The sequence below is a fragment of the Crotalus tigris genome, unplaced genomic scaffold (assembly GCF_016545835.1).
Source record: "Crotalus tigris isolate CLP2741 ecotype Arizona unplaced genomic scaffold, ASM1654583v1 scf7180000018347.1145750, whole genome shotgun sequence".
NCBI classification, from domain to species: Eukaryota; Metazoa; Chordata; class Lepidosauria; order Squamata; family Viperidae; genus Crotalus; species Crotalus tigris.
Window position 1 is genome coordinate 730,336 of NW_024096956.1, and position 12,368 is coordinate 742,703.

At 35.3% G+C, this 12,368-nt stretch overlaps 1 protein-coding gene across 1 annotated transcript in view; it reads left to right on the forward strand.

Annotated features, from left to right (window-relative positions):
• Positions 1-12,368, forward strand: part of LOC120311317 (kinesin-like protein KIF16B) — a 93,520-nt gene that overhangs the window by 23,070 nt on the left and 58,082 nt on the right. The window contains exons 9-12 of the mRNA XM_039350682.1: positions 2,204-3,544; positions 5,086-5,244; positions 6,531-6,636; positions 10,176-10,226. Coding sequence (XP_039206616.1) covers positions 2,204-3,544; positions 5,086-5,244; positions 6,531-6,636; positions 10,176-10,226 — 1,657 coding nt within the window. The remainder of the gene's footprint in view (positions 1-2,203; positions 3,545-5,085; positions 5,245-6,530; positions 6,637-10,175; positions 10,227-12,368) is intronic.

The following is a 12,368-nucleotide window of genomic DNA, read 5'->3' on the forward strand; positions in this document are numbered from 1 at the left end:
TTATGTTGTAATTCAGTCTGATTTTATTTGAGCTTTGTAATAATCATAGGAACAGATTTCCATAGCCTCTTAATGTCTTATCAGTGGTTTAGAGATGAAGTCTAATACATAAGATTACCTGGACCCTTGTCCCGATGGAGCAATTGAGAACATTTTGCATATATTATTGCAGTGTCCTTTCTTTCAAACATAAACTTTTGATCTATTTGTGCACCCATTAACCTCATGTTTAGGTTAGTCCAATGAGTACACTTCTCTGATTTTGTTAGCAGACAGTTTATAGAAATCTTCAGAAGGGTTGCTAACTTTTGTTTGATTATAATTGCTACGAGAAGACTTTGATTTCATATTAACATTGCCTGATTTTTGGAAAGTCTATAATTCTATTACTTTCCTGGACTTTCTCCCACTCTTTTATTTTTATTTAATTGAGTTATAATGCATTTGATATTTTGCTCTTTGAGCATAAGAAAATTTTAACATCTTTTCTGGAGAACAAAGACAACGTAATTCCATTAGGACAATGTTACTTCTATGATCACAGTAGAAAATCAATTAAGAGAACATAATTACATCATAAAGACTAAATCTACAGAAAATATTGCTTCAGGGATATGTAACTTTCATTCCCATAATTTTGAATCCCATATGTATTAATATGGTTAATATTTATTTTAAAACACATGAGCTTATGATTTATTCAGTCATGGAATGGGATCAAAATCTGCAGTGGCAGCCATGGAAGTGTGATCCATGCCCACTCCTTTTACACATGCATACACTGTACCTGCTAACTTTGCAGATGTTGACCCCTCTTTCAAATGTCACTGATTCTGCAAAAGTCTCCCACAAAAATTATTTAAAAAATAGTAATAATAATCAAAGGTATGTTTTCTGTGTAGTCCAAAAATTTGGCGTACACAACCCCAAAAAAATCAGTATTCTAGGCTAAACTGGAAAGTTGAAAAAAAGAAGGTTGTGGAAGAATGCATTGGCAAATCATTATAATTTTATTGCAAAAAAAACCCCAGAGATATTTGTAAATTCACCAGAACATGAACTGTATTTGAGGGAGACTTTACTTGGATCAAAATCATGGAAAGAGATGGCACTATAGAGAATATTGGAAGCGTTTGAATTAAATTCTACATAGGAATGCTTCTGTTGGTAAAACAGAACATTGTGCTATGCGTATTTTCCTGAACATTCATAATAAAGGTTTTAAAATATATATTAAATATTATGGTAATTTCTACATTTATATGTAGAATGTTATATATACTGTATTTATTTAAAACATTTAAAACATTTATATAGCCATCCATCTTATAACAAATTCTGGGTGGCTCCCAATCAGAAATTAAAATAATATAAAATCATATTAAAACTAAAAATCACATTAGAAACAAAAACCAAGTCAAGCTTCCAATATGTAGTCATCTCATCCCAGGTCTTCAGAGCTTTATGGAAGGCTAGGGAGGTAGAGGCCTACCAAGCTTCAGGGGGACTAATGCAAGGGCTGCCATGGAAAAAGCACACCTTCTACTTTCTATAAGATGTCTTATTACTAGGAGGCTGCCTGTCCTATCTGACCTGGTATGATGGGTAGATACCCTTGGGGAAACATGGATAACTGATAACATGGCCCTGCTTTAAAGATGATGACCAGCATCTTGAATTGCATCCCGAAAGAAACAGGAGGTTGGTGCAGCTCGCACAACAGAGGTGTTACATGGACAAACCTAAGAGGACCCATGATTGTGCATGCTGCTGCATTCTAGACCAGTTATAGTTTCTGGTGATATTCAAGGGCAGCATTGCATAAATCCAAACGGGAGGTGACCAAGGCATAAATAACTGTGAGCATGGCCTCCCAGTCCAGGAAAGGGTACAATTGGTGCACTAGACGACTGTGCAAAGCCCCCCTAACCACAGCTAGTACCTGCTCCTCAAGCAGGAGCCTTGAGTCCAAGAGGACTCCCCAATTGTGTACCAGCTTAGTCCATGGAAATGCCACACTATACAGAGTCAAAGATGAATTATATAATTATTTTAATCATCAAGGGTTGTTTCTGAATAATTCCACTGAGAAATATAATTCTCCAATATTATTCTTCAAATATAAGGGAATGTTATATTTTTAGGTAACAGTCATTAGGTATATCTTTAGATAAATGAAATCTTTTTCGTTAAAATATTTTAGGAAACTCATAGAAGAAATGGAGGAGAAACAAAAAACTAACAAGGCTGAATTAGAAAGAATGCAACAAGAAGTAGAATCACAACGTAAAGAAACTGAAATAGTTCAGCTAGAAATCCGAAAACAAGAGGAGAATCTTAAGAAGAAAAGCTTTCACATAGAAAACAGGATGAAAGATTTATTGGCAGAAAAAGAAAAATTTGAAGAAGAGAGATTACGGGAACAGCAAGAAATAGAGCTTCAGAAAAAGAAACAAGAAGAAGAAATTTTTGGTAGCGTTAAAGAAGAACTTCAGCGATTACAAGAGCTTAATCAAAATGAAAAAGTAGAGAAAATGCAGATTTTTCACGAACTGGAAAAGCTTAAGAAGGAAAAAGAAGAACAGTATTTGAAATTAGAAGTGGAGAAAAAGAGATTGGAAGCTCAGGAAAGAGAACAGGCATTGCTGGTGGCAAATCTAGAGGAACAACTTAGAGACAAACAAATCATGATACAGCTGCTAAAAAGAGGGGATCTGCAACGAGTTGAAGAAGAGAAGAAGAACCTAGAAGACATCAGAGAATCTCTCTTACGAGTCAAAGAAGCTAGATCTGAAGCAGAGGAGGATTGTGAAGAGTTAGAAAAGGTGCAATGCAACTTCATGGATTTTAAGAGAAAACAACTAGAACAATTGACTAGTTTAGAGAGAGATTTGGTTCAAGAAAGAAATCATCTAGAAATACAGAAAATTGAAGAGCAAGAAAATCTGGATCATTTAAAACAGGTACACACAGAACATTTAAATTGTGACAAAAACGCACCAGATACTGCATTAACTGTCGAAGAATGTAACAAAATAAGGTCATGTGAATATAGGTTGCACCATAAAGAACAACAACTTCTGTATCTCGTTAATAATCATTTACCAGCTTTGCTGGAAGAAAAACAAAGAGCTTCTGAAGTTTTAGACAGAGGCTTGCAAAGCTTGGACAATACACTTTATGAGGTTGAAAAAGAAATGGAAGAAAAAGAGGAACAGCTTGCCCAATACAGAGCTAGTGCCAGTGAGCTGCAGCAGCTTCAAGAAACATTTGAATTCACGGCCAACGTAGCTCGTCAAGAAGAAAAGGTTTGGAAAAAAGAGAAAGAGATTCTCGAATCAAGGCAAAAACAGCAGCGGGAGGCACTGGAACAAGCAGTTGCTAAGTTGGAAAGGCGGCATTCTGCTTTACAGCGCCATTCTACCCTAGAAATTGAGGAGCAAAAGCAGAAACTTGCAACTTTGAACAACAGTTATAGGGAACACACAGGCTTGCAAGCAACAGTGGAAGCCCAGCAAAAAGCCCTGGAACAAGACCGAGAAAAGTAAGAAGGATCAATTTTGCCCTGAATGTATACACAGGCACATATTCGCATTCCCTGTTGTTTCATTGAAAATAGTTTTAATGCTGTAATATCAGTGGAAATATCCTGATTTTATTGTAACTGTCTTACTTCTCAAGAGGCTCTTGGGTCAATAAAGCAATATAGCATTGCTCCCTATGTAACTGCATCCTAGGAAGAAAAATTCCCTCACCCCATTTATATTTTAAAATCAAAACATGGTAAATATAATAATATTTTCAAGATCATGCATAGTTTTGCCCTCAAACATTTTTAATTCGGTTTCTTGGCTTCTCCTTTATTCACAAAATCATTAAGTTCTTTTGAAGAGGTTTTTTTTTTTCATCCCATTGGAGAAATATATAAAGCCCTGAAATATTATAGAACAAAATCTATTCTTATCTTGACTACTTTGAGGAAATGTGGACTTATGTGAAAAACGATTTATGTAAACGTGGCTAGTCTATTCTACAGAAAAGAATGAGTGATTCCATCTTTATCTCTGAGGTTGAATATTCATACCTGAGTAATGAATATAATCATTTCTGTAGAAAGCACATTCTTGCAAATATCCTGTGGTAGCTTGATGGAACTGAAAGAGCCAAATTCAAAAAAAGTTTTCTATTAATAAAAATTCCTTACTATATTTTAGTGCAGGTTTTAAATGATTGTTTGTGTGTCATGTGCAGTAAGGTGTGCAAATTATTTTGTTTTGCACTGTTGCAAATACGAGATAGTATATATTTCAAAAAATATTAAAAATCCTGAAAGTTAGTTTTCCACACCAAATACTTTTGTTTTTTTATTTAACAATACATAAAATACAATTTTATGGTAGATTTCAATGAGGTATCAACTGACAATAGACTTTCAGATATACTTAAAAACATCTGCATTCCTCAAGAGGTGAAATGCTTTAAATAACATCTTAATTTATATCTGCTGTAATTTAAATACCCTATTTTGACTTTTGCCAGTTCCTGTAAAGTGATTGAAATCATGATTTTAATTCTAAATAAAGCAACTTTGACGGATGTTACTTATGATCTGAGACTTGCAGATAACTATCTTTTAACGAGCTAAGATATTTGAAAGTTGCTACTAATTGTTAGTGTATCTAATATATTCACATCCAAATGTAGTTCCCTGTTGACAAATAATTATTTGATATTTAAGCAGTTTGAATGCCTCTTTTTGTTAATAAATTTATGTATTGAAGAAATGTCCTCATCCAGTAACATTTTAATCTGTTTGTACAGTATTGGCTCTAGTCTTGTTTCTGTCAATTTATACTTAAACATGCTTTGAAACAATACACTAAAAGTAATGCAAAAAAAAGTATCTGCTTAAGACAGTATAAGCATTTTACAGGCAATTTATTTTTGCCTGCTGGCACCTTTCCTACTCAACTCATCTTATTTGTGGTAAGGACTGTTGTATAACCCCTTAATTTCGCAGCTAAGTTTGAGACATCCTACTGCGTTGAAGAATCTTAAAGAATATGTATTGAACTTTCTTGACAGTTTGGATTTGCAGATACAGCAGTTAAAACAGAAAATATATGAAGGTGATAGAGTTGAAAAGGGATATCCTGGAGCTGTAGAAGAGAGGCTGACTCATAATAGTGCCCCTTCTAACATTGCAAAATCTCAAGCTCATTTTATGCCATTGGTTGATGACAGGTAAGTATATCCAGTTTTCTACTTTAGACTACATTTACTTCTAAAGTATTTTTAGATTATTAAAATATTATTCCTAGAATGGTTACAAGCACAGTAATATGGCATGGCAGATTGGCTTTAAAAAATTGAGATGTTTCCCAAAGAAAAATTTGAACTGGATTTGAACTGAAACATTTAAAATTGTGCCCGGAAACTCGTACAATTTTCTGATAATCTTTTTATTTTCAACACTTGGGAAATGTTGTGATTCTGCCTGCCTGCTCACCATGTGTGCCTTGTAGCCTTCTAATGCTACAGGCACTGATTTTGCCCCAAAGCAACATTCATATAACAGGACAAACACTCTGCTTGCATGCAGTATTTGCTTGGGTTTAATATTTTGGGTGATTCTGGCTCCATCTTTATTTTCTATTCTGAATAAAATCTGGACAAATGCAACCAGACTGTGTCTCCCTTTCCTGTTGCCATTTGTCTCCTTCCTTCCTTCCTTCCTTCCTTCCTTCCTTCCTTCCTTCCTTCCTTCCTTCCTTCCTTCCTTCCTTCCTTCCTTCCTTCCTTCCTTCCTTCCTTCCTTCTTTCCTTCCTCAAGAGCCAGAGCTCTGCATATAGTATTGATCTCTGTCTACCCACTTTTCCACCCTATGGCCATCCAGAAATTTGCAACCTCAAAGTTACATACTGCCTCCCCAGCGGGTCATAACCTACAGTTTGAGAACACTTGGTTTACTGCCATCTAATCAAGGGCATATGAAATATCCCCTAATAAATAAAGAGCTAAACCTTTTCATTCCTCCTCTCTATCAACTATAAGATAATGCTGTCTCTTTTTATTATAAATGAGTAAATCTCACAATGGGAATCTGTGCTGCCTGCAGTCTTGTTGCTGTTGAAAACAATACAAAAGTAAATCCCCTTTTGAATGTTAATGGAGGATTGGTATTGACAGCTCTCACTATATGCTTTAACCTAATAGGGGAATTGACTATTACCAATTTTTTTTGCTGACTACCATTAATAATTGTTGTAAACTTAAGCTGTTTACAAGTGTAAGTTGTTTTTGCTGTAGTTTTAGAGACATCATGAGTTTTATATCCCAGGCAGGTAACAATACATTAATGCCATAAATCTGCTAGTTATTAAACTACAATCATCATGTCCTATCCCTAAACACCAAAAGCATTGAGATCAATATCTGGTTTAGTTTTATATTCTACATTACCAGAATAGCAGTGTTCCAATTTCTAATGAATTATTTCTTGTTAATCTGCGATGTTTAATATTTCTAGAATAAATACCTTTATTGAAGAAGAAGTTCAAAGACGCCTTCAAAATATTCAGTACAGCTCTGGAGAAAACAGTATCAGTCTCTTACAGTCTACAGAAAGCACAAGGGTAAGAAAATACAATTGTTGATTATAAAGTTTAAAATCACTTCTTTCATTTTCTCCAGAGAGTTGATGTAATATAGTAATATTAGTAAAGTTGGAAGGGACCTTGGAGGTCATCTAGTCCAACCCCCTGCTCGGGCAGGAAACCCTAAACCATTTCGGACAAATGGCTGTCCAGTCTCTTCTTAAAAACTTCCAGTGTTGGAGCATTTACTGCTTCTGGAGGCAAGCTGTTCCACTGATTAATTGTTCTCACTGTCAGGAAGTTTCTCATGTAAGAAAGCAAAATTACACCTTATAAATGAAAGATTGTCATGGTGGATGATGAATATAATGTAATCTTGATGATGACAATAACAGTAATGCTTCATATCAAAATACATGGTAATTTAGAAATAATAAGATCATTTCTTGATTTTTACTTAGTATGCTGACAATTAAATTTTGTGTGTGGGGTCTGTGTGTTTGTATGAGTATTTAAACAGGGAACTTATTCTCAATTTGGTCTTGAAAATCTATTTTAATGTAGCTTATGTTATCTGATCTCTGAAAATCTAAGAAACATCCTTGTGTATATATGCTGTGATAGTATATATATTGTTATAGTTACCCTCACCTTCTCCCAAAAGTGTAAGGCTCCAAGGCCATTATGCACATTGGCAGAAGAAAGAGATATAAGAATTGAAACTTCTTTCTTGCATTTTACAATTTGCAATTGCTAGATTTACAACTTTTTTAGGTGTTGCACTGAACATAGTTATTGAAGTTTTGTATCCAGGAATGACGGACCTGTGAGCCTTCCCTTCTAATATCAGCCAAAAAAAACTTGATCATAAATAATATTAGCTAATATATAGCTAAATGTCAATACACAGCAATAAATATACTGCTAAAACACTGGGCACAAATTGCATGAGACTGAAAAAATAGGAGCATCCATAGTCTGGGAGTGCAGTACCAATGGAGGGGCCTCATTTACGAAGGATTGTAAGATGGGGGCAGGACTAATGAGATGAGTTTACTACTCTATTGCCAGTCTGAATATATGACCAGCATTCAGTTTTATTATTTAGAAGGTCATTACTCATTTTCCTAGATCTTTTCAATTTCATTCACCCCCAAGATATACTAACTAGTTAATTGTTATTATGAATAATATGTCCTCCTCAGCATATCATTGCCAAGACTTATGAGTAAGTATCTTCCTATAAATAGGATTGTGCTAAAGTAGGCATATATTCACACATATTTCTGATTTAGGACTATGTGTGGTATATTTGGAGTCCTGCATACCTCATTTGTACACAGAGGTTTTTTTGTTTTCTTTTTCACAGGCTGAAGGTCAGGATTAGTAAACTGAAATATGTAATTGCTTGGTGATACATTTCCATCTTCCTGTTAAGCCAGTAAAGAAACTTCATCTGACGATGTCAAATATTTAACTTATAAATATAATGGATTAATTATGTATTGTTTTGTACTTTTGAGACATTTTAGGCATTTAAAAAGTGAATACAGTTAGTCCTTGACTTAGTGATCGGAGCTTATGTCATTATGCAGTGTAGTCGATAAATTAGTCATGCTTGATTTTACAACTTTTTTTTTTTTTGCTATGGTCAAATAAGTGAATCAGAATGGTCCTTAAATTGGTCACACAGTCATAAAACTAATCACATAGTTGTTAATCTGGCTTTCCCTGTCGGCTTTGGTTTCCTCATGGGAAGGTTGCAAATAGCAAACATGTCACCCAGGGAATGCTGCAAATATCATAAATACATGCTGGTTTCTAAGCACTCAAATTTGGATCCCTTGACTGTCGGGATGCTGTGACAGTCTGTAAGTGCGAGGATCTGTCCTAAGTCACTTTTTTCAGCGCCATCATAACTTCAAATGGTCATTAAGCAAATAATCACATGTCAAGTACTATCTCTATATGGCAAACCTAATAATAATAATAGTAGTAGTAGTAGTAGTAATAGTAATAATAAAGTTGGAAGGGACCTTGGAGGTCATCTAGTCCAACCCCCTGCTCAGGCAAGAAACCCCATACCATTTCAGACAAATGGCTGTCCAGTCTCTTCTTAAAAACTTTCAGTGTTGGAGCATTCACCGCTTCTGGAGGCAGGTTGTTCCACTGATTAATTGTTCTAACTGTCAGAAAGTTTGTCCTTGGTTCTAGGTTGCTTCGCTCTTTGGTTAGTTTCCATCCATTGCTTCTTGTTTGCCTTCAGGTGTTATCATGTCCCCCTCGTCCTTCTCTTCATTAAACTAGACATACCCAATTCTAGCAACCATTCCTTATATGTTTTAGCCTCCAGTCCCCTAATCATCTTTGTTGCTCTTCTCTGTACTCTTTCTAGAATCTCAACATCTTTTTTACATCGTGGAGACCAAAACTGAATGCAGTGTTCCAAATGTGGCCTTACCAAGGCATTGTAAAGTGGTATTAACTTCACGTGATCTTGATTCTATCCCTCTGTTAATGCAGCCTAGCACTGTGTTGGCATTTTTGGCAGCTTAAGTACATTGCTGGCTCATATTTAAGTGATTGTCCACTAGGATCTGAGATCCCTCTCACAGTTACTACTATTGAGCAAGGTACCTCCTATACCAGGGGTAGGCAACCTTGGCTCTTTTATGATTTGTGGACTTCAACTCCCAGAATTCCTGAGACAGCATGGCTCAGCTTGGAAACTCTTCCTTTCCACTTAGCATGGCTGGCTCAGGAATTCTGGGAGTTGAAGTCCACGAGTCATAAAAGAGCCAAGGTTGCCTACCCCTGTCCTATACTATACCTGTACATTTGTTATTATTCTTATTCTGACAATCCCTAAATGTAGAACCTTATTTTTTTCACCGCTGAATTTCATTTTGTTAGATAGCGCCGTGTTCAAATCTGTCAAGATCCTTCTGTATCTTAAGCCTGTCTTTTGGAGGGTTGGCTATTCCTGCCAGCTTGGTGTCATCTGCAAATTTGATGAGTTCCCCATCTATCCCCTCATCCAAATAATTGATGAAGATGTTGAAGAGCACTGGGCCCAGAACAGAGCCCTGGGGCACCCCACTACCCTCCATGTAGATGCAGTTCCATTGAGGACTACATGCTGAGTATGGCTGATCAGCCAGCTATGAATCCATCTGGTGGCGATGCTGTCTAATCCACATTTTTCTATCTTATCAAGTAGTAGGTTGTGATCTACTTTATCAAATGCCTTACTGACGTCCAAATAAATTATATCCACAGCATTTCTCTGGTACACTAATTTTGTCACTTGTCAAAGAATGCGATAAGATTTGTCTGGCATGATCTGTTTTTGACAAACCCATGTTAGTAATTATTCAAATTATTAAATATTAGAAACTGCAATTACTAGGTAGCTAGTGTATTTTCTCTTGTCTAATTCTACAAATTGTAAGACTACTTTAATATCCCTAGTTTAGGTTATATTGCCTTTTATTGATAATGTACTAGTGAACTGAGCTACAGTATTTGTTATTTTCCTTTGTGCAGCTTTTTAAAAAAATGGACATTTTGCTTTTTAGGATAATGAGAAGTTTCATAATGGTGCTGTTCAACGCAAGTTGAAGTATGAGGTAAGTTATAGCTTGTCAGCTTGAAGAAGTGCTAATATTAAATTATGGCATGCTCTCTAATTAAATTTCTTAACATTTCCACAGCATAATTATAATTCTATATTCCAGCAAGATTAATGGCGGTGGGAAAAGCCTTAAAATTAAATCTTCTAATGTGGTAAAGATTTGGGTAGTTGTGATTGTGGGAATAATATACTAATATTGATGCTGCAACAGTATCCCTTTCATATGTTTTCAGATAGGAACTAAGTTTATTGTTAGAAATAACTAATTACAAACTAGTAGTAATACTGCACAGAAAATTACCAAATTCCAGTTATACCCATGGATTGAGAGAGGTCATTGTTCTAATCAAGAGGTTAGATCCTGAAAGCAAGACAAGTGAAGGTTCAACAAGACAATAGAATTAGAACATAATGTAGAAATATTATGTGCAGCATTGTAGATGTTTTTCTGCTAGCGGCACATCTATTAAATGGAAGGGGAATGATTTGCAATTTCCCATTTGCCTTCAAAATCTCAAGAGTGGAATCTAGCTCAGCATGCTACAATGGGAAAGGATGAAGAACAAGTCTCATGGTGCAAGCAAAAGTGTGTTCTCACAATGTTGGATATAATTCATCCCTACTTACAACAAAACATAATCAGTTTCTTGCCAATGGATATTATGTACCCTGTTCCAAATAAAAATACAGTAAATATTTACCAAAATATTTTCCTAATTATTTTTAAAAATTTGGAATTAGACGATACAGTCCTAGTTCATAAGGTCAGTTGGAACACTGTTCTAATTTAAGGGTATTGAGTGATCCTACAGAAAAGAAATGGATACTGTTCTAAATGCAAGATGATGGAAAAGAAGAATCATGGCTTTTCTTTTTGAATCAGATCCTGTTCAACATAATTTGATTTTTGCTATTTAATACAATCATGCTTAAAATGACAAAATCCACATCTAGAAATTTAAATTTGAGTAGCTTTCCTATTAAATATACAAAAGCACTTTTTTTTTTACATTTTAAACAGAAAAGAGAGCCTTGGCTGTCCTTTCATGGCTTTCTGACATTGTCTAATGATGACAGCAAATATAACCAGGCTGGAGAAGACACAAGGGTATCAAGAATCAGTAGACAGGACAAAGCCATAGGAACATTTAGCCCTTTCTCAAGGACAATTCAGGATCTTGGTATGACTCAAGAAAATACAAATCAAGAGAAAGAGATAGAACAAGAGTATGTCAGCTGGAGATATCCTGATGGATGTGATTGGAATCAACCCAAAGACATTAAAAGCAAGAAAACTTATTCTGACAATCCCACAAAATCAGTTTCTGACAGATCTGGAATGTTTGATTTGTTTGGTAAAAAATCAACATTTCTTCATTCTAGAAACAAAAGTCTTCTCGGTAATCATTGGGAACATAAGAACATAGAAACAGAGTTTGATTCATTTAGTTACCCCCACATGCCAACTTCAGAGCCCATATTTTCTTCTGAAGTTCAGCCTGGTGCTTCCCATTTTTGGTCTCTCCAAAAATACTGTAACAGAATTTCTCAAATAAATCAGCAGACTTCAGACAAGACGTTGGATGAAAAAGCAACAAATGAAATCAAAACACAACTACCCGAATCACTTATTGGATCAAAACAGAATTATGGGCTGGGACGTCTTTTTAACTTATTCTGCAATTCTTACCGTGGTTTCATTTGTCAAGAATTTAGAAATGGTTGGTTTTCTAAATGGATCAAAGATCTAGTCAGTGTCTATCACAAAAATGAGAAATGCACTCGACTGACATCATTTATTAAAAGCTGTCCAGTTATTAAAGATGTACAATTAAATCTGAGTTTAGGTTTGAAGGTAAATAGTGCAAGCCTTGGCCCAGGAAGGCCTTTAGAAAAAGAAGATACCATGAATTACTTATCATCACAAATCTCAATTGATATGCATACAGTAAATCATGCTGCAGAATCTAGTAACCTTTGCAGAAATGATACATTAATGAGTAGCCTGGTGCTTAGGCAAAAATTTGTGGACTTTTCAGAGGATCTTCTGAAATTACAAGAATATTCTTTGGAAGAATTGCTACAATACTTGACCTCAGCCTTGCCAGAAATTTGTGCCAAGACAAATGAATTAAAA